Here is a 22,210-nt window from a genome sequence, read left to right on the forward strand (position 1 = left end):
AGTCAGCAGGCCTGGAGGAGGCCGCGGAGCACCGAGGAGGGCTGGGGAACCGCACCTTTGACTGGGGCCAGGACCTCCCCCTGCTCACGCAGCGAAACCCACCTTGGCCCGGCTTGGAAGGCGGACTGCTGAGCCTGCCCTGTCCGGACCGCCTGGGTTTTCTGTCCCTGGATTCCTTCAGGGTGTTGCTAGGGGCAAAGGTCTCAGAATCTCCCCCAGTGACCAGAGGGAAGCGGGGCACTTAGACGTGGGCCGGCCTCTTGGCCGTGAAGAAATACCTCCTCTCCTCTGTGCCTTGGCACCTGGCCGGTGCTCCCCTCGAAGGAACCACGCCCCTGCACAGAGCCGCCCCGAGTCCTCGAGTCCTCGCAGCCACCCGGCCTCCCTGCCGCAGGGGCCCCCCGGGGACCCGCCAAGGGCGCGCCCTCGGCCGCGGGGTCCGGTACCACTCTCCGGGCTCCGTCCCCTAAAGTGTTAGAAACCCTCCAGTCTTAGTGCTTTTCTTGAAAACCTTTGGTGCAGCGTCGATCCCCGGCCTCAGATCCCAGCCGACGAATGTGATGACCCGTCTCACCCAGTCTTCGCGGCCCCTCACGGCGCGTGCTGGGCACGGGCTCGGGCCGCGGGGTGGTCAGAGCCCGCCCGCCGTGCGGACGGCCCCGTGGGGGCCTCTTGCTCTCGCCAGACAAGGGGTCTGTCCACGTTTGACCTGTTCCCTCTTCTCTCGTTCACCTGCTTTGTGCAGGTTTTGATTTTCCACAGCTCCCCCTCTCACCCCAAAAACTGTCCGGATGCTGGAAACGACCCCATTTCCCAGGGGGAACCGTGCTCCCCGAGGTCAGGCGCCCTCTGCGACGCAGCCACCGGCCTCTGCTGCTCTGTGCCAGCCTCTCTCCCTCACCCTGTCCCCGTGGCTGCCGGGCACCGTCATCCTTCCTGCCCTCGTGGGCAGAGCGGGAAGGGCAGCAGGCACCGATGTGGGGCCTGCTGTGGAGGCCTGGCCAGAGCCCTCAGCCCCTTCCCTGGAGCCTCTCACCCCTGCTTGCCCCGTGGGCCTGTCAGCCGCGGGGACACCGGACACCGGTCCCACCCATTTGCTGCGGGTCTGGGGAGTCCGCTGCTCGGGTCCAGGCCACCTGCTCCTCGCTCATCTCAGTCCCTCCCGCCAGCCCGTGCAGCTGCAGTCGCTTTTACTGCTGAGGTGGGGGGAGGGCGGGCGGGTGGGAAACTGCTGACAGACCGCTAAATGCTGGGTTCACGTGGAAAATGCCGATTCCTCATCTGGTGACCTTCTCCACCAGCAGGTGTGGGTTTCGGGCCCCACTGGATTCCCGGTAGAAACGCGCGAAGGGCCCCCGGCCACGGGCACCTGTGGGCACGTTTGTGCGTCGTGTGCCCCGACTCCCACCCTCGCGATGCAGCCCGGGGGGCCAGCGGCCAGGTCCAGACCCGACTCAGTGCCGCCGCTGACTCTGGGCCAGTCACGTCCCCAGCCAGGACAAAGAGCCGCTCCTCCCCTGGATCGGCCCCTGTTCTCTGTTTCCAGGAAGCGGGAAACTGAATGGGGATGTTCTCAGAGAAACAAAAAGAAATCCTAACTCCCCCAAAGTTCATCAAGTCCTTGGCTGGGAGTCAGGAAAACAATATTCAGAAGGAGGAGGGAAGGTGGCTGGCGCTGCTGGGGGGGCTCCCGGGTGGAGGACTTGGGGTGGGCTGCCCGGAAAGCATCCTGCCCCTGCCTGTGTTTCTTCGGTTGTTGATGGTGGTCAACACCCGTGAGACGAGACTCCTCACTGCAGCCCTTTTTTTTTTTTTTTTTTTTTTTAATGTTTATTTGTTTTTGAGACAGAGAGAGACAGAGTATGAGCAGGGAAGGGGCAGAGAGAGAGGGAGACACAGGAGAAACAGGCTCCAGGCTCCGACCTGTCAGCACAGAGCCCGACGGGGGGCTCGAACTCACGGACCGTGAGATCATGACCTGAGCTGAAGTCGGACTCCCAACCGACCAAGCCACCCAGGCGCCCCTCACTGCAGCCCTTTTAAGTGGACGGATCCGGGGCAGCGAGTACATTCACAGTGTTGTGCAATCGCCACAACTGTGTCCTGAACTTTCCCATCTTCCCAGACGGAAACTCTGTCCCCGTTAAATACCCACTGCCTGCTCCCTCCCTCCCTCGGCCCCCGGGGAACCTCTCGTCTGGTTTCTGTGCCTACGAACTGGCCTCCTCTGGGTGTTTTACGCCAGTGGGATCGCGCAGTACGTCGCCCGTGTCTGACTTGTGTCCTGGGCACGCCGTGTGCATGGTGCGTCCGCACGGCCGTGCGCGGGGCTTCGTTCCTCCTCGCGGCTGGAAGGCGTCCGGTGTGCGGGCGGGCCGCCTGTGTTTATCCATTCATCTATCAAGGGACACTGGGGTTGTTTCCTCTTGAGATGAAATCTTTAGAGGCGCCTGGGTGGTTCAGTCGGTTGAGCGTCTAACTCTTGATTTCTGCTCAGGTCATGATCCCAGGGCCGTGTGACTGAGCCCTGTAGGGGGCTCTGCACTGATCATGGAGACTGCTTGGGATTCTCTCCCTCTTTCTCTCTCTCTCTCTCTCTCTGCCCCTCTCTCCCACTCGTGCACGCTCTCAACAGTGAGGGTAGCAGGGCTCTGAGCTGTGGGGTGGTAGGACCAAAATGGCTTTGGACTTGGAATGAGAAAGCTGGAATCAAGGCCCGGCTTGTTCGGTGGCAAATGGCCCTCCCACCCACACCCACGTGTCCTCAGCGGCAAAGGATGGGGACGCGTGTTCCCGAGACGCTCCCCTGCCGGCAAGCAGGCGGGCCGGGAAGCTCTTTTTCTGAGAATCTGTCCCCGCTGTGTTCAATTTAAATTTCTTTTGTGAAACGTGATACTGTATGTATACAGCAAGAAGTCTAAATGGCCCCGCAAGAGTATTTCAGTGGCCATTCTGTTCCCTTCCCGCCCTGCCCTGATAGCGTGGCCTCGCCCCTATGCTCTCTCTGTGTGTCTCTGCATCTCTGTCTCGGTGAGTCTCTGGGCCTGGCTCCTCCTTGCGCCTTGCGTGCTCTCCAGGGATACAGTGTAGCCTGGGCTCCCCACCTCCGCCTCCCTCGGCTGTCACATTGTATCTGAGAGATGGGCCTGCGGAGGCAGAGGGGCTACTCTCCTGCAGGATACGCTGTAACCTACGGAGCGGAGCGTCTCCCGAGGGCGGATAGTTAGGTTCGGTCCAGCCTTTTGCAACCCGCCAGTCTGGCACGCAGGCATTCTGTTCCATGCGGGGCACACCTGTCCCGCCAGTTCTGAGGCCGCCCCTTCTCGGCGCTGCTGTTTCGGGAGCCAGCCGGGAGGGTCAGCGCTGGGAGCCAGGTCCCCGAAGCTGTGCGGGGGCTGTGGCCCTGCCCGCTCTGGGACCCCCCCCCATCCTCGGTGTTCTCCTCACCCCACCTCACACTCTGCTCTTGCGGAAGGGTCTTAAAGCCCCGAATCCTAAGCCTTAGGAGGACTTACTGTGAAGGAGTAAACTTATTTCCCCTTGCGTTTAAACCCTTTATACAAACGAGGTTCCACTGACCCAACATAGGAAACTGTGGGCTCCCACTGAAGCCCTGGGGTGGGGGTGGGGGCACGCTGGTCTTTCTACCCACGCACAGATTTCAAACCCACTGGTTTAAAGGGTTCCTTAGAGGGGCGCCTGGGTGACTCAGTCGGTGAAGCGTCCGACTTCAGCTCAGGTCACGATCTCGCGGTTCGTGGGTTCGAGCCCCGCGTTGGGCTCTGTGCTTAGAACCCTCTCGTGCCAGAGTAGAGAACCCTCAGATTATTGACCTCACTGCCCTTATTTTACTCTTGCGGGCAGAGCCCGGAGCAAGGCAGTGGTGGGCCAGGACTCACACGAGGCCGGGGCGCCTGCCCTCTGTGCTGCTACTTTCTGACATGTGGACACTTCACTAGAAGGTGGCACACTGGGGCAGGAATCCTCCCCGAGAAGGTGGGGGGAGCTCGGAGGTTGGGGCTGTGGCCGTGGATGTGGAGACCATCCCTTCCACTGATGGAGGACATCAGTGTCCTCAGCGTGGAGCCCCGCCCCCATCTGCCCCCGTGATCTCCCCAAGCGCTGGCCAGGCTGAGGAAAGGGCGAGGGAAGGCGTCACCCGCCCTTTTATTCTGCCCACTTCTCACTGCTGTCCACCTGCCCTCCCGTCCCCCGTCCACGACCCGGTGTAGGATGCCCGTGTGGGCTAGCCTTTTGGTCATCTCTATTGATCTCGATGCCTGCTCAGAGACCTTGGCCACACCCCCCATCATGGGGTGAGCCGAGGTGGCCAGATTCTGGCTGCCCTTGAAGGTGGCTCCAGCTGTCTCCACTAGAGGCTGGGACTAGCCAGCATCTGCAGGCGGGGCCTGGGACTCCCAAAGAGCTGGGCCCTGTACCCCATGCCTCCCCAGCCTCCTCGGGGCTCTGGCCTTGGGGAGGAACCCCAGGGCTCCAAATCTCACAGGGTTCTAGAAAAAGGCCAGGGTCGGACGCGAGGCCAGCAGGAATTAGGGCAGGAACAAGTGGGCAGAAGCGAGGCGGGGAAAAAACCAGGCAGCGATAAACAGCGGCCTTCCCAAAGTCGGGCTCCCTGGCTTTGGCAGAGTCGGAGCAGGCCAGTGCTGGCTGCAGGCTGTCTGGCTCCCGACCACACACACACGGGTCCCGCTCCCGCCGCCCAGTCTGGGACTCAGGACCCGGGTCCAGCCACACTCATGTGGGCCCTTCTCCCCTCTCCTTCCCGAGCTCACCTCAGCGGCGGCAAAGGCCAAACTGAGGTGGCCTGGCCGACGTGCCCCGCACGCCCTGGACTCAGACCCCGGCTTCTCCAGTCGCGGGGACCGCGGGACCAGGCGGCCGTCCCTGCGCCTTAGCACAGCGACCCGGTGGCGGCCCCGAGCCACCCCGCGGTCCCCAGGGGGCGCTGCGCGCTCCCGTCCCCGGGAGCAAAGCGAAAGTCGCTCCGGCCACGCGGGGCCCGGTGGCGCGTGGGGCACCGCCCGGGGAGCCGCGCGCTGGGGGGCCCTTTCCCCCGCGCACCACCCCCCCCCCCGCCCCGAGAGGCGACGCCGCGGCTCTCGGGGCGCGGGCTCTTCCCGGGGCGCCTGCCCACGGGGGCGTCCGGGCCGCAGGGCTGGCGCGGCGCGCGGGCCGTCGGGGAAGCGCGGGGGCGGGCACGCCGCGGAGGGCGGGCGGCGGGCGGGGGCCGAGCTTATAAAGGCCCGGGGCGGGGAGGGAGCGCGCCGCCAAGCCGCCGTCCGGCCCTGCTCGGCCTCCGCCCGCCGCCGCCGAGAGCCGCGCGCTGCGCTCCTCCGCGGGGCAGGGCTGGCACCGGAGCGGGCGCCGCGGGCCGCGGGCCGAGGACGCGGAGGAGGCGGAGGAGGCGGCGCTCGGGTCGCCCCCCCGGGGGTCCTGGCCGCGGCGCGCGGCACGTGCGCCTCCCCGCCCTGCGCGCCATGTCCCCCTAGCGCCGCGGCGGCGGAGCGACCACCCCCGGCCGGCCCCGCGGGCCCCCCGGGCATGGGGCGGCACGTGCTCGGCCCGGTCCTGTACTGGCTGCTGCTGCCCTTCGCGCTCCTGGCCGGTGAGTGCGCGCGGGGCGCGGGGGCTCCGGGCCGGACGAGGGCGCCGCGGGCCCGCTCCCCCTTCCCGGCGCGGACGCCCAGCGAGGAGATTCCCCGGGACGCGCGGCCCGCGGCGCCCGCATTCCAGACGCATGAGAGCGCCGGGGAGGGAGGGCGGCGGGGGGGGGGGGGGTGGTGGTGGCACCCGGGAGCCGGGGGGTGGGGGGTGGAGGGGAGGTGGCACCGGGCGCCCGGGGTCGGCGGGTGGGGGCGGAGGTGGCGCCCGGGGGAGCCGGCCGGCGAGCGCGCGGGGGGCGGCTGGTGCCACCCCCGCGACGTGGGGACGTTCCGGGCACCGGGGCGAGGGCGTGCTCACGAGGGAGGGCCGCAGCGCTGAGGAGGGGGCACCGATCTCTTTCCCTGTTTCGCGTTAAAAAAAACCAAAAAAAAAAAAAAAAAACCAAAAAACGCGCAAACTTGCATCACGACTTCCTGACCAATCTGGGAGAAGGCGGGCTTCCTGCCTGGAGCTGTTTAATCTGGAGCCTCCCGGAGCCCAGCTACCCTCCCGACGGTTCCCATCGCTCAGATCCGCTCCCTTTGCCCTTCCCCGCCCCACCCCCGCGGCCTGGGGCAGGCCTCTGCTTTGGGAACGATAGTTGTAAGTTTCTCCCTGCCCTTCCCGGCGCCCTGGCTTACTCTCCAGGGTCTGTCTAGGGCCGGAGGGGGAACACCCCCCAGAAGGCTCCGGCCTTAGTATCAGAGCTGAGGGTCCCCTTCCGGAAAGGTCACTGGGTTCTTGGTGCCCCTGAGGCCCCCCCTGCCTTCTCTGTGCCCAGGAACTCACTCCACCCTTCTCTGGCCCGAGGCCCCTCTACATGAGGCCATCTTCACGGGTGTGAGCTGGAAAGCAGTCTGATTAAATTCGTTCTCGGAAACATGGAATGATGTGCATTGTGAAAGTCTGTCTGTTGGGTGGAAATCTGTCTGACCGTGGTGGGTGGGGTGTTTTGATTCTGAAAGTCCTTCCAGGGCCTCTTAAATCGCTCCAGGTAGGCCCCTGCCAACTTTTGTTCTAGGTAGGGGCGCGGATCCCCCGGGGCCGGGAATGTGCAGGAACTAGAGCCCAGCCGCCTGCACTGCACTCAGGCTCCCAAACAGACCGGTGTTTTGATTTGTCGCAGAGGGAGACCGTGAAACGGGAATTTTGAGGACAGGAATCAATGGAAACCATTGAGGTCGGAGAGGAGAGCTTGAGTCAGCCCTGTGTGGACAGGGCAGCTCGGGGTCTGCTCAGGGGAGAGTTCAGGGTCACCTGGCCTATACACCATACTGGCTGGCTTTCCTCCTCTTGCCTCTGGAAAGCCAGACGCACAAACAAACAGACCAGACCTAGCTAGAAGGGGTGAGGGGTGGCGGGGGACAGGTAAGCTTCTCCGAGGGCGGGTTTATCTCTGATCGCCCTGCAGCACACCTGTGTCGTCCTCCGTCTGGCCTTGCCAGCTGGGAAAGGAACCCGTTAGGCCTTGGGGGGGGGGGGCACTGTGGAGGTGGGGCCCCTTCCTGAAGGACACACCTCCCCCCAGCTGGCGAGCGTTCTGGTGCACGATGGCAGACTGGTCCGGGAACGGGCCACAGAGTAAATATTTTCACATCATGAACTCTTCTGATATTTTTTCCACCCATTGAAACCTGTAAAAACCATTCCTGGGAGCCCGATTTCGGCCCACGGGCCAGAGCCTGCTGGCCTGATAGTTAGGGCTCCTGGGTTGCCTGGCTCCTGGCTGTTCCCCGTGTGGGTGATGGATGCTGGCTGTGGCTCAGGGTTCCCACCTGGGCCGTACTGGAGTCACCTGGGGAGCTTGTCAACTACTGATGGTGAATTCACGATGCCCTTTTCTCAGTTGCAAATAAAGTCTACTTAAGAAAAAAACCTCTGACGCCCAAGCCGTGCCCCACGCCGATTCTGTGCCTGGGTGTAGGGCTTGGGCCTCAGTATTTTTTCTTGAGCTCTGGGGGAGGGTGTTGTGGAACCGACTGAGAGCCCTGCGGATGATATCTGAGACTCTGGAGGCTGGTCTCCTGTCCTGGGCGTGGGCAGCTCCCCGGGGACCCTCCTGCTGTCCCTCTGATGGCAAGACCGGCTGCCATTGGCTCTGCTGCTTTTCTGTGTGCCTCCTCGTCCTCTGCCAGGCTTTGGCTGGAAATGGTTGGTTCCGCGGTGTTCTGGAAGTGTGTGTGTGCGGATGCCGCGTGAGGCGTTTGGATGTTGGTCACGTGTGCCCCGTGCCGGCTCGGGCAACGGCCGGAGTGAGGGCTCGGGCCGTGCTGGGGTGCCCCTCCGTTACCCCACGCCACTCCCTGGGCAGCCTGATTCTGCCCCTGCACCATGGCAGACGGTCCCCGGCTCTCAGCTCCTCTGCTGGCCTTGAAGCCCTGGGGGGGGGGGGGGAGGTCCCAGAGCTGGAAGCTTCTAGAGAGATGTCCGGGCAGGACATTTTGTGATTCCCGTAGGATAGGCCACGCCTCCTGGCCCGGTCCTACCGGGGCAGCCAGAAACACACTTGGCAGTCTGCAGGGAAGGTGGCTACACCATGGTAACTCTTCACTAACTACGGGAAACCCACGTGGCGCGGCAGCCTGGCCTCGCCTGTCGTCCTCCCCCTGCACCCGGCGTCACCTGCGCCACCCGGTCCCTGAGAAGCATTGCCGTTCAGAATGGGGACACTTCCTTCTTCTCACCGTCACTGTCCCGACACCCTCGTGACCAGGCAGGCAGGGACAGGGGTGGATTCGCAGTGAGTCATTGTGCTCAGAGCCAGTGTGGAGCCTGGGGCCGACCCGCTCCCAGGCCCGTGCTCCCTTCGGGTCCCGCTAGGGAGGGAAGCACCCGGAGCCGGGTGGCCGCGGAGCTGGGGTGGCCCCGGGAAGACTGAGTGAGTCAGCAGGATGGAGGAGGCTGGGTGACAGGACCCCGGGTGTGTGTGCGCACACGTGTTGGGGGAGCTGACCAGCGGTCACCTGCGCGCGTCCCACTGGCGGCGGGATGCGGAGAGCCCCCCGCCGGCCAGGAAGGGTCCTGCAGAGGAAGTGTGTGCGCTGGGGGTGGGAGGAGTCCCCGGTCTCAGATCCCGGCCCCAGGGCTGCTTCCTGGGCGGTGTCTGCTCTTCTGACCCAGCACTGAATTTGCTTCTGGGGCTCGGAAGATGGAGGGGAGGAAGAGTGGGCCTTGGGGACTCTGCCCTGATGGGCCCTGGGGGCTCCGAGCGCAGCTGCGGGGCACTGCCCTCGGTGGTGCGGTGCTGACACAGGGCCAGCCCACCAGAGGGCCGTAGACACCCCTGCTGCCGCCGCCATCTTCGGGGCCCGGCGTGAGCTTCCTCTTACAGGAAGCCACCCTTGACCACTCTGGGCCTCAGGAATCTCCTTTGACTTAGCAGTCAGCAGAACGCGGCGTTTTTCTTTGCTGCCTCTTTTATTTATTTATTTTTTTTAATGTTTTTAATGTTTATTTATTTTTGAGACAGAGGCAGAGCACGAATGGGGGAGGGTCACAGAGAGAGGGAGACACAGAATGCAAAGCAGGCTCCAGGCTCCGAGCTGTCAGCACAGAGCCCGACGCGGGGCTTAAACCCACGGACCGTGAGATCATGACCTGAGCCGAAGTCGGACGCTTAACCGACCGAGCCACCCAGGCGCCCCTCTTTGCTACCTGTTTTAGAGATGCGTAGGCGTTACTTACGTAGGGTTCTTCCGTAACGGAGACCTTTTCCTTCTGGTTCCCAGGGCACTTTCGTGCCTCCGCGTGGTGAGGGGCTCGAGCGCTACGGGAGCAGCTGGTAGGGCCGCACACGCCCGCTGTGCAGACCCACGCAGAATGTCTGCCTCCTGCTCCTGGAGGGGAGCAGCCTCGTGGCTGGAGCCTCCGGGAGAGGTGGGGTGGGGCGGGACCAGCTTCTCTCCCCTGAGCTCTGTCCCTACCCTCACCTTTGCACTTCTCTGAGTTTTGGGTGGTTTCCGGATGAGGAACCTCAGGGTTGGGGAGCCTGATTTACTCACCTGAGGTCACGCAGGTAGGATGAAGCTTCTTCTGTCCTGGCCTGATGTTACCTGCCTGCAGGGGGAACCAGGACGGAAAGTCTCTGGGACCGGGAGGGGAGGCCTGGCTGACTTCCCCGGGGCGGGGGGGGGGGGGGGGGGGGGGAGGGGGGTATGTCCTGCTCTGAACTTGCCAGGCCCTCACCACTCTCTGGGCCTCAGTTTCCTCGCCTGTAAAACCGGCTAATAAAAGTTGAAAGGCGGCACCCAGGTCTCTGATCTCGGTGGTGTCTAGGAGCAGGGGCGGGGCAGGCCTCCCACACGGTCCTGGTGGGCCGGGAGCCCCAGAGCGCTTTTCCAGATGTGCGGCTCGCAGGCTGAGTGCTGGCGGTCAGCGGCCAGGTCGGGTGTCCGGGGAGCTGGGTGGGAGGGGCCACCGCCACTAGGGTCCCGTGCGCTCCAGGCTGCTGGCCAGCCACAGGCGGTGCCCGGGGAGGGGGGGCGGTGTGGTGTCCTGGGCGGGCTGAGGGAGGGACGGAGGGTGTCTGCAGCCTGGCCCCCGGCCACCGCGCACGACGCCCACCCGCGCAGATTCCGGAGTCTTTCCCAAATTCATTCAAACTTTCCCTCATCCAGCTCTCGTGGGACAGAGCTCTGGGCAGGAGCCTAAGTTCTGTTTTGGGGCCAGTGGTGGGTGTGTGTGTGTGTGGGGGGGGGTTTCGTTCTTCTCCCTTTCTGACCAGGCTTGCTTTCCTTGGCTGTGAAGGTCACCTGGGGCCCCCCCAGCGCCTGGCACTCTGGTCCGTAAGTGCCTTTGCTGGCTTTGTTCCTGTGGTGCCGGGCCGATCACAGATGGGGGGGAAACGCAGTGCAACGGAACCCCCAAATAACGCCTGTAAGACGCACCCCCCAGCAACGCGGCACAGAGCCAAGGCTGGGCTGGGGGGCTGAGCACCTGCTGGGGAGAGAAGTTGGCGGCCAGGCTGGGGAGGGGGCACCTGTCTGGAAGGAGCTGAGCCGCGGCCTGGAGGACGGGGGTGCGGGGGGCGGGGCGGGGCGTCTTTTCTAGGCTCTAATCCCTTGATGGCGGCTGGTAGGAGGTGGGGGTGGAAACTGCGGAGTGCACGGTTGAGGTGGAGCCTCCCCGTTTTGATTTCCTGCTTCGTTTTCATGACACAAGTAATAGATGAATGCTTTCCGTGAAACGGTGAAATTTCAGTCAGATGAGGGAAAGTGCCCTTGGCCTCTGAGCCTGGGAAGCCACCAGGCAGTGTGCTGTCTGCTCTCGTCCAAGCACGAGCAGATCCGCCGCGGGGGCCGCGCAGCACTGTGACTCAGTCTCCCCTTCCGTCCTTCCCCGTCAGGGAGTCCCTCAGTTACTGTGGCCCCTGCTCTGGGAGTCCGGGCTGCTCCCGGGTCTCCGGGACCACATCGGTGCTGTCCTCAGGTGTGAGGACGGAGGAGGGGATGGGGACCCAGGGGTTTCTGTTCATCCCCCGGCAGATGAGGCCGAGGCCAGCTGCCCTGCGCCGTGGGGCAGCGCCCGGGCCAGCCCAGCCCGGCCCCTGGGTGACGCCAGGCCAGCCTCAGGCCGACGTGCGTGGCCTCCTGCCTCCGTGCAGCCGTCTCGCGGGGACTCTGCTGAGTGGGGCGGGTCGATTTTTCTGGTGTGTTTTAATAACATAATTATAGGGAGTATTTTTAGGTTCCCTCTAACGGGCCAGCTGTTTACCAGGCTCGACCTGCACACTGTTTTTCTCCCCGAGTATATATAGCCAGGCCCCTGCTCCTTCCTCGGGCTCAGGCTAAAGAGGGACCAGGCCGCCTCGGCCGCCTCCTGTGGTTTCCTCTGCCAGCGGAGCGGCGGCTGAGATGGCCCTAGAGCCAGCCGGCTCCGCAGGAGGGACAGGGGCCTCGTGGACGGCGGGGGGGGGGGGGGGCGGGGGGGGTGTGTGGCTGGGTGAGGGGCACGGTCCTCAGACGGCTCCCCGTGCAGCCGTGTCCCGGCAGCATCTGGGGGGGTGTCAGCTGGCCGGTCCCTCCCCCAGCTTGGGAAAGAGCAGAGCTGCTGCAGGGGGGTGGGTACAGAGGGGCAGGGCAGGGGAGGGCCAGGCGGGGGGTCCCCAGTGGCCCCCGAGGAGGAGTCTTGATCTGTCATCCGCTGGAATCAGCAGGGCCTGTGACTGTCGGCTGAGCCCAGGGTCCAGTCCTGCCTCTGTGAGGGCGTTTCCACCCCCGCCCCGCTCATTGATTTCTGTTCATGGTTGAAACAGCGTCTAAAGCAACACCTCACCGGGCGCCTGGGGGGCTCAGTTGGTTGAGTGTCCGACTTCAGCTCAGGTCAGGATCTCACAGTTTGTGGGTTTGAGCCCCATCCCTGCTTGGGATTCTCTCTCTCTCTCTCTCTCTCTCTCTGCCCCCTCCCCTGCTCTCCCTCTTTCAAAATAAATAAAGGAACGAGAAAGAATTCATCACTGTAACACCCTTAAAGGGGGTTTTAAGGGGAAACCACATGGTCCATCCCGGGGCCCCGCCGAGCTGGTCTCTGTCTCTCTCTCCTCTCCTGCGTGCGGTGGCGGGGGGGGGGGGGGGGCACAGCTCCCACTGGCAACTCCCGAGGGCCGGGCTGTGGACCGAGGCAGGTCTGTCTCCCTTGGATGGGGTGGGGGGGTCTTCTCACACTCCCCAAAGGAGCACGTTGCCCAGGCTGGCCGCGGTCACCCGTGCTGAGGTGCTGGGCTCCTCCAGTCTAGGTGCAGCTGGGACGTGGCCTACAAGCCGCCCTCACGGGTGCAGACGTCGCGGCCAGCAGCCCTGCCCCCTCCTGAACTGCCCCCTGGGCTACAGACCTTGTTCCTTGGCCCCGACCCTGAGGCTGTGTGGCCGCCCCTCCCGCTGACCGGTCACTTGGGCACGGACCTCTGTGTCATCTCTCCGACTTCGGTGTTCACTCGTGACATGGGGCCCTGGGGGTGCCGCCGTGGAGGGAGAGTGGCCGTTGGCACAGGTCGGCCCGCCCTGGAGCCGCGACCCTCGGGCCCGTGCCTTCGGCCTGTCAGTGCATCACACGTGTCTCCCCCGTTCCTGGGGCGGATCTCGCCCCAGGCCCAGCACGTCCTTTCCTTTTGCCCCCGCGTGCCTGTGGCTGCCCTTCCCCAGGGACTTGGTCACTGCCACCGTCTTTCAGTCTTTCACTCGGCAAGTATGTTTGGAGAGCCTGCTCCGTGGCCGGCTTCGCGGGTCCAGACGAGGCCCCAGCGGAGGACGGTCCTTGGTCCACGCCCTTGTCTTTCGCTGAGGCGTCATGGGACCAAGGACGCGAGCTTACGTGTCCGTCCGGTGCGTTCGACAGTTGAATACGGGTCACGTGAGCGCCCCCCCACCAAGCTGGTGCTTGTGCCAGAGGCACTTGGCGGTCACCCCCCCCGACTGACCTCTGCCCCCCAGGTTACTTCTGCTTGCCTTTGGGGCTCACGTCGGCGGGACCACCTGCGCTGTGCGAGTGCGGCCCGGCACTGGTCGTTGCTTCTGTCCGCCGGTCCCCGACGTGGACGCCCCCCACCCCACCGTCTTTCTGCTCCGGGTGGGTTACGTTCGCTCGCACACACGGACGTGGGATTGCGGGGCACGGGGCGGTGGGTGCCTCCGGGAAGCCGCCGCCGTCCCGGCGTTTCGTGGTGCCCGCTCCCGGGCCGGGCGCCCTCGCCAGCGCGTGCTGACCTCGGGCTGTCCCCGCTTCGAGGGCGTGACGTGGGTCCCGTGGCTTTGGACCGCGCCGCCCTGACACGAAACAGTGCCCCTCATCTTTGAGGTCTCCGTTTGTGACGTGCGTCTGACAGTCACCTGCTTGAAAACGCTGGGTTGCGGGTCTGTCTTTTACGTTTGACTTGCGGCTGTTCTTTGCGGGCCTGGATTCTGAGGTCTTGGTCGGTTTCCCTGCCTCCGGTTGCCGACTCTAATCATGCCCCTGACGAGGTCTGTTGAAGAGCCGGCGTTTGTAATTCCAAGCCCTGGTAGCTCGCGCCGTGCTCTGTTTATGTGGTCAGCTTCCCACCTCCGTCGTGCGTGCTGTGGCCGCGGCCTGGGCGCCGGCCACGTGGCAGGCTTCTCGGCGTGTCCTGACCCGTGTCCTGACTCGTCTCCCGCTGCTCCCCGTGCACCTCCTGCTGTGCTCGCCCCTCGCGTGCCTGCCCAAGCCTCCCCCGGGGTCCCCGTGCCCGTCTCCAGGGGCCGCCTGCCGTGGCCGGGCCTCTCGCGCTGCCCTGGCCGGCCTGCTGTGAAAGTGACGGTGAACGTGACTGTCCGGGCCTCCCGGCCCGCCGGCCCCTGTTCCCAGGATGCAGCGGACGCCTGCGTGCACTGCATGGTTTTCCTTCTCCCGACCGACTCCCCCCCAGGACGATCTCCCCGGCCTCACGGGTCGAGTCCAGGACAGGGCAGGAAGGCTCAGGGCCGTAAGTGTCGCACACAGCATGCCCTGTTTGGTCCTCCGGGGGCCCCGTGAGGTCCTCGCGCGTCTTCCCTGCAGACCGGCCACCCGGGAGTCCCTGCGGCCCCATGTCCTGGATCGACACGGTCCTGCGGGCAGACCTCACCAGCCCAGGGTGAGATGGTCAGGATGGTTAGGGGCAGGGGCTCGGGGTGGGGGGCCCTGTGGGCCCAGGACTGGCACCAGACGGGGTCCTCGGGACCGAACAGTTTCTTTCTTCAGCTGCGGGCCCTTGTTGCTCTGACCTCGGCAAGGACCCTCCTGCTCCATGTCCCTTCCTGGCTGTGGACAGTGTGACCTCCCGTGGACAGAATGACTCCAGCCAGCGCAGGAACAACGTGCAGGAGCCTCGTCTGGCCGGGGACTGGCTCCACGCAGAATCCTGGACATTGGGGGGGGGGGGGCGGTGAGCCACAGATCCTGTGTCTCTGTGTCCTGTGCCTGAGGAAGCTGGGGGGACGCTAGGCCTTCCTCTTCCCTGCCCATCGGTCCTGCCCTCCGAGGCTGTGGGTGGAGACACTAAGGGGTAGGGGCTGTCCTCGGGCCTTCCAGAGTGAGGCCGCACGGGGAGGGGTCCGCACTCCATTCACCAGACCCCTGCCACGCACTCCCCCCTCCCCGTCTCCCCCCGAAATGGCCGGGCATAGCGCTTGCCACATGGCTCCCTGCTCTCCGCTGTCAGAGGGCATGTTATCCACTCGGTCTGTACCCCTAGGTTCCCTGTGTGTTGAGCAAGGGACAAGGATTGGAAGCAGAGTCACGTGCATGTGCCAGAGGGGACACGCCCCTCTGAAGGCTCGCTCTGAGTGGAGACCCCGGCCCCCCAAGCGGACGGCGTGGAGATTGCTGTCTCCAGAGGAGGCCCGAGAAGCTTTTGGGCCAGGCCGGCTGCACCATGTTCTCCAGCCTAGGGGACACCCCAGGCGTCGCGAGGGTCAGGAGCCACTGAGTCTCCCTTTGCGTCTCCAGGCGGTGTTGCCGGCACGTGGCAAGGCCCCGAGGTAGGGCTGAGTCACCCTAGTGCAGGGTTTTTTACCTCGGTCCCCGGGGTTCGTTGCCACCCGCCTCGAAGCATGAAGAGGTGGGCACAAGGTCAACGAGCCGCAGGCAGAGTAGAATCAGGACGGAGGAACAGTGAGGAAGGGTCTCTACGGAGGGGGCGGTCGAAGGTGAGAGCCGGGACTGTAGGCGGGGGCCTTGACCTACAGGGTTCTGGTCGCCCCCCTCCCCTCGTTCCTTCTCGGGTCCCACCCCCATTGGCTCGATGGCCCGGATGCTGGGTTGTCCTCTCCCGTTGGCTCGATTCCATCGGGCGAGGGGCGGTCTGTGGCCACATTGTTTCCTGTGGGTCCCCCGTTTTACGTCCACTCCTTGTGTCTAGTTGGGTCTTTTGTCAGATTCCTGAGGGGACCTGAGGGGACTACGTGCCGTCCGTCACATTCTTAAGAGGAACCCTACCCCCGAGGGGGTTTGCTGTGGTCAGACGCTCCCAGCAGTGTTCCAAGGTCTGCGTTTTTCGCCTCTCCCTCTCTGCCTGTTCTGTTTGGTCCTCTCTCTCCCTGTCACACTAGTGGCCGTGCGGGGACTGGGCCTCCCACTGGGACGACCCCGGGCAGCACCTGTTCGTACTTGCTCCTGGCACTTCTGTGAATCTGTGTCCTGCCTCCCCCCTGCTCTGTGTGCGGATGGAGAGTGGAGGGCCCCCTGGGGCTGCCTTGGGACCTCAGCTGCCCTCTGCCGGTCCTGAACACTGTCCCTGGGGCGCCCCCAGGTACAGCCGTGCTGGGGTTCAGGTCGAGTGTGTGTGTCCCGCAGCAAGAGTCCTCAGAACCAGTGGTTTAGGGGCGCCCGGGGTGCTCAGTCGGTGAAGCGTCCGACTCTTGATTGCGGCTCAGGTCGGGGTCTCACGGCTCGTGGGATCGAGCCCCGCCTCGGGCTCTGTGCTGACAGCGTGGAGCCTGCTCGGGATTCTCTCTCCCCTCTTCCTCTCTCTGCCCGTCCCCCACTCGTGTGCGCACATGCTGTCTCCTCTCTCAAAAATAAATAAATATTAAGAAAGCCCCACTGGTTCGTGAGGCCACACGTAGGTGCCTGTGGAATGGAGACCGTGGGAGGGGAAATGCCCGGCGAAGCTTCTCTGTGCTGGCTCCGTCAGACCCCAAATCTGGCCCTGCTGCTGGGCCCCCTGGGACACGTCCCACAGCGTCTCTGAGCCTCGAGCTCCTCGCCTTGAGAAGCAGAGCAGACCTACCTGGTGTGTTGCAGGGAGGCCTTGTGGGGCTGCCCTGCCCTTCCGGGGGCCTCCCTGTGCCCCAGTCGTAAGGTCAGCACCTGCCCGGCTCGGCCGGTGGCCCTTGGGGTGACTCACCGGGCGACGTGGGCCCCGGGACCTCGTTGAGCTGGCCGCCCCTCCCGAGCCCTCGCTGCCCCGGCACGGGTGGGGCGGGGCCCCTGAACCGCGGCTCCCTGAGCGGCCCACGCCCCCCCCCACGTCCCGCGGGCCGTCCAGGGTGCAGCAGCGGGGGCCGAGCGCTCTGGCGAGGGACCTTTTCCCTGCAGCCCCGCAGGGCGCCTGTGCTCTCACCAGGGAGGAATGTGGGGCAGCTCGGGGACGTCCCGAAGCCGAGGCGGTGGCTGCTGGGGCTGCTGTCCCCTTGGGTGGGGACAGTGGAACCTGCTGGTCTGGCCGAGTCACGGGCTGGTGGGCGCTCCCCCAGGACAGCAGCGGGGACACCTCGCGGCTGACTTCGTGGGCCACCGGCAGGAGGGTCCTTCCCAGCTCGGGACGCGGCCCGGCCCGGCCCGGGCAGGTGCGTCTCCGTCCCCGCGTGGAGCCCGTGCTGGGGGGCGGGGCGCCCATCCTGACAGTTCCTCCTCCGTCCCCTCAGAGCGCTGGCGGCCGGGGAGTTTTCTGGTGCCTTCCCAGAAGGAGGCTCCCTGGCCCCGGACGTTGGGGACCGGCCCAGCCTCGGCTGGAGCCCCGGGGCAGAGGGCCGGGCCCCCTGAGGCAGCTCCCCGCTCTGAGGGTGCGGTTCCGGGCTGGTGATGGACGAGCGAGACGGCGGTGCCCTGCGTGGCCGCCGTGAACCCCAAGCCCCCTGTCCGCACGGACCCTCCGAGGCGTCAGCCAAAGAATCGGCCCGAAAGAGGATGAGCAGACTCCCGGTCCCACAGCTGGAAGCGATGGGAGCGGGAGGTCGGCTCTGGGGCCCTGTGACCGGTCGGAGGCGCGCGGCGTGGGGCTGGCGTCAGGGCCCAGAGGACAGGTGTCAGGCTGGTCCCTGTGAGGGTGGAAATGTGTGCGCTTGGCTGGCGGTGGGAGCGGGGAGGGGCCCGGCCAGAGGAGATCACGTCTGCTTGTGAGCGGGGATGTCCTCGGCCTTGGGGACCTCCCCACGTGGTCCCCTCCCTGGATGAGGCGGCAAGAGTAGGTTTCCGCGGGCCTGCCGGGTGCCCCGTGAGTGCGAGCGGAGCCGGCAGGCCCGCCCGGCCCCGTCTCGGGCTTCCCTGGGCCACCCGCTCGCTGGGCCTCCGAGGGGCAGTTGGGGGAGGCCCGCGGGGATGCACGTCCCTTCCGTGTGTGAGTGGGAACTCTGCGGCAGCCTGGGGTCGGGGCCGGCCCGTGCCCTGTAGACATCTGCCTTCAGGCCCCCTGGAGCCAGCGTAGCCCAGAGGTTCAGCCCTGACCCTGAGGAGCTGGAGGGGCCTGGAGGGGCGGTCAGGTCGCGGTGGTGGGCAGCGGGGAGTAAGGCCCGGTCCCGGTTTTCGCGGCTTCGGGCAGGTGGCCGAGTCTCCCGTCAGTGTCCGGCTGGAGCCCGGGCCCCGGGTGGGCGTCAGCAGGCACACGTCGTGTGAACCCAGCAGACGGTGCTAGCGAAGGGCCGGCCGCTTTACACCGGGCGTCACGCAGGGCAGCCTCTCGTGGGCGGGGTTGGTGTCCCCCTCGAGCAGGTGCGGACACTGAGGCTCAGGAGTCACACGGGCACAGACCTAGAGCCAGGCTCCGGCCAAGGCTGTGGGGACTCCAAAGCCTCGGGCCCGAAGCCGTCGGGCTGCCAGGTCGGGAGGAGGTCCCCGAAGGCTGTGGGATCTCTGGTACTTTCTGACCTGCGTGTCGTGGGCGGGAGCCCCACGGTGACATCTGTCTGCCCCAGGCAGCCTTCCCGCGACAGAGTCCGGCCGAGACGGGGTGGGGGGGGGGGGGCGGGAGCCGGCCTGCTTCTTTCTCACTGCCAGGAAGGACCCGCCGTCCCCGGCCTCCCCCGGGGCGGGGGTATCTGACCCTCGGGTGTGGCGCTGGCAGAGGGCGGCCGTGCCCACCGCGCGGGGCCACGGGAGCCCTCCCGCCTTGCGGGCGCCCCTTCGCCGTGGCCTCTCGGGACCCCCTTGCATGGCCGCTGCTTGCTGCGCCGTTCGGAATTAGATTAGTTTCCATAAAAACAGGATGCCGTGGGCGAGCCGGCAGCGTGTCCCTCGTTTTCCAGGAACTGAACATATAGCTTCAGCCAGGCCTGCCCCGTCCCCACCCGCTGTGTCCCCCAGGGCATGGGGAGCTGCGCCGTCTGCTCTCAAAGTGGCCACTTAATCGTTTCTCCTCTCGTCTGGGGAGTGTACTCCGTCACCGGGAGCCGGTGCTGACCGCCGTCCGAGGCTGGCGGGGCGGTGACACTGACCGGCCCCGGGCCCTGCCCCACGACCGCACGGAACTTCAGGCCTCGGTCTGGGGGCCCGTTGAACTGAGGCGGGGGTGGGGGGGAGCCGGGCCGGGGCTGAGGGCACGGCCGTCTCGCGTGCAGCGGGGGAGCCGGGCCCTGACGGGCGGTCTGCAGCTAGGCCAGGAGGGCCCGGTCCCGCCTGGTGCTGTCACTCACTGTCTGAGGGGCCTTGGCTTGTGACTTCCCTCCCCCGTGAGCGGGCCGCAGTGGGGCCTCCCTCCACCAAGGGCTTGTGCGGGGAGGCCAGCCCTGCCTCGGCTGAGCTGCTGGCACACACCGTGCTTGGCGCTTGGCGGGGATCTGGCGTACGGATGGGGGAGGGGCAGGGGGTTCCAGGGACGCCCATCGCTTCCCCCGGGGCCTCTGGCATCTGGCCCCTCGGGAGCTCGGGCCCCCGCCCCTCGGCCAGTGTGCTTTTGTTCTCTCCGGCCCCAGATGGCTGCAGGAATGTCCCCTTGGAAATGACCCCGATGGGATTCTGGAGCTCCAAAGTGGCTCTTTCTGGAAGGATATCCTGAATCCCAAGCGTGTTTTTGCTGGCGGAGGGAGAGGATCGCAGGGAAATGAGCCACGGGCCCCGTACTCCGCGCCGCCCACCCTGTGGACCCCGCGCTGGCGGGAGGCACGGAACTTGGGCGCTTCTCTGCGGACACACCTCACGATGCAGGCGACTCAAGGGAGTGTTTGCGGCCCGGGTTCCGGCCGGGGAGAGCCCCACTGCTCGCGTCCTGTGCCTGGATGCTCGGGGCAGTGGGGGCTGGGTCCCTGCTCCGGAGGCTGGCTTCCTGGGGGTGGGGCCGGGCCAGTTGTTATGAGCGGACCGTGTTGATTTTTCCCTCGGTCATTTCACGAGCTTGTTGAATTTCCAGAGAGCTCCTGGGGCCCTGGCACCCTGTCCTCCCAAGCCTGCGGCCACCTGGGCCCAGACTGCAGAGACAGGTGCTGACCGTCAGTACCAGGTGGGTCCGTCAGAGGAACGGGAACCAGTGGGATGCAGACGGATGCGACATCCCGCAGGAGCACCGATGTGCCCACGCGCAGACACGCGAGAGAGGAGCACGTTTGCTCCGGGAACTGGCTGGCGCGGCCGTGGGGCACGCGGCCGGCTGGGAATTCGGGCAAGAGAGGAAGTGGCAATCCCCAGTCCGCATTCCACAGGGCAGCCCTGGAGAACGCCTTCTTTCCCAGGGGCCTGCTCTGTGCTCTTACGGCTTTCATCCGGTTGGCTCCGGTTGGCTCCCGGAGGGTCACGGGCTGCTCTTAGGGTTCGCGGGTTTCAACGTGAATCCTCGGAAGGCAAACCTTCCCCGCAGCTTGGCCAGGCTGAGGCGGAAACCACCACACGCCCGGCCCCCGAGGCCCGGTCCCAACCCTCCCGACCGGGCACTCGACCGCACAGGTGTGCTGCTTTGCGCATGGCGCGTGTGTGTCTCGTCACATCGCCAGGCGCCCTGACAGCAGGCACAGTCCCTGACCTCCCTGCCTGATCCAGGGAGCAGATAACATATCAGGGTCGCCTCGGGCCCGGCACTCGCTCACTGGGGTGGTGCCTTCTGGAGACAGGCCCTGAGCTGGGCAGGCGTCGGCTGGGCAGAAAGGTGGTCACGGCACAAATGCCCGTCGGTGCCGCATTTCACAAAGGGGACACCGGGGGACAGAGCGGAGGGGGTGGAGCCAGGACCTGACATGGTCCCCTGCTGAAGTACACAGACGTGACGACAGCCCCCTTCCTCAGCCTCCGGTGCTGCCCACCCCCCCAAGTTCCCTCAGCCCCGGGGAGGGCCGGGCTCCGAAGGGCCTGCGTCCCCCGCCTCTCACCTGGCCAGCCACCCCGCCCCCCACCCCTGCCTGCCAACAGGAGGTGGCCAGAAGGCATTCCTCTCTCCTGCCGGGAAGGGCCCCCCCAGCAGGGCCAACCGGACTCTGCGGCCGTGTGTGCAAGCCACGCCGGACAGGCTGAGACTCGGGGTGCCGTGGGCTGGCTGAGTCACGGGGTGGGGCTCTGAGTCAGTGCCCCAGCCCTGGGTCCTGGGCCCAGAGCTGGGGAGGAGATGCGGGTACCTGGTCGGCCCAGCATGGACCCCCACATCTGGAAAGGCTGGCGTGGCCTCCGGAAGGTGGTAAGCCGCCCAGAGACTCCTCCGAAGCCCGGGCTGTCCGTGGGCCTGGCTGCGGCGGCCGTCCGTGCAGTGGATGCCGTCCTGGGGTTTGTGGGGAGAAGGCACTCGCAGGAGAGCGGCCGGAGGCCAGAGGATAAGGGACCCCAGCATGCAGGGAGCAGAAGGTCATTGTCCTTGACGGGTGCTCCCAGGTCACGCTGTGAGGTTGGGTGCTGCCTCAGAAGACAGGACGGCCTCCGGGTTGTGATGCAGTCACATTCCGGGGTTGGAGGAAGGACACCCTGGCTCCTTCAGTTCACCAGGCACTTTCTGGAGCGCGGGCTTTGGGTCTGTGGGGCGCGTCCCAGTCCCCAGAGACTCTGATCCAGCACCGACCACGGGGCCCGGCCCCTCGTGACCTGGCGAGCTTGAGAACCTGCACTGGGACCCCTACCTTAAGGACCCCCACTCTCTAGATGGGTTATGCTAAGTGTTGGCCCGATGAGGACCTGATAGGAAAACACGGCCGCCTTGGTTGGGGCTGTGGGAGGACGCGGTCTCCTGGGGTGCTATGCTGCCCTCCTCTGGGTCTCCTGTGAGCGTGGTCACCCCAGGGCCTTTGCACTGGATCATCCTGTGTGGGATCTCCGGGCCCGGGTCCCCCCTGCCCCCAAGGGGAGGGCTTCCTGGAGGCCAGTCCCAGCAGCCCCTCCCTGCTGGCTCCCACGAGACTTGTTCTCATTGACTCATTCATTGTTCCTTTGTGTCCACCATCGTCCCCAGGAGACTGGGCCCCTGGGGACGGCGCTCTGGAGGCGGCGCTCTGGCTCCCGTGCCCTCCGCACGTCACTGGGCTCATGACAGCCTGACACACGATGGGCCGGGTCGAGTGTGTTTATTATTTGGGGTCTGTGGCGGGTGTGGACCCTTGCCGCCCTGTCTCCTGGAGCTCCATGGTCCCCTCTGGCATCCGCACGGAGGACCGGGCCTCAGCGGCTCCGGGGGGGCTGTTGTCGAGACCAGGGGAGCGGCCCCCCATCTGGCAGTCTCTGCTGGGTGGTGAGTTCTGCCCGTGTGAGGCGCCGGGTGGCCCAGGGACAGGTGCACGGCTCGCGGTCCCCTGTGTGGTATGGCCCTGGTGATGTCGGGCACCCCTGTAGGGGCAGGTCAGTCATCAACGAGCCCGGGATCCGGGGCGGTGGGGGGTGCGGCGCCCGCGGAGTCTCCGTTCGCCCGGAGCTCGCCATCAAACCCTGTCTGCTG

At 65.8% G+C, this 22,210-nt stretch overlaps 1 protein-coding gene across 1 annotated transcript in view; it reads left to right on the top strand.

Annotated features, from left to right (window-relative positions):
* The first annotated feature begins 5,269 nt into the window (after window positions 1-5,269).
* Window positions 5,270-22,210, top strand: part of PIEZO1 (piezo type mechanosensitive ion channel component 1 (Er blood group)) — a 54,174-nt gene continuing 37,233 nt past the window's right edge. Inside the window, exon 1 of the mRNA XM_086688714.1 lies at window positions 5,270-5,626. Within this exon, the coding sequence (XP_086544840.1) occupies window positions 5,563-5,626 (64 nt within the window). The 5' untranslated portion in view covers window positions 5,270-5,562. The remainder of the gene's footprint in view (window positions 5,627-22,210) is intronic.

The sequence above is a fragment of the Puma concolor genome, chromosome E2 (assembly GCF_028749965.1).
Source record: "Puma concolor isolate L17-30 chromosome E2, mPumCon1.1.hap2, whole genome shotgun sequence".
Classification (NCBI taxonomy): domain Eukaryota; kingdom Metazoa; phylum Chordata; class Mammalia; order Carnivora; family Felidae; genus Puma; species Puma concolor.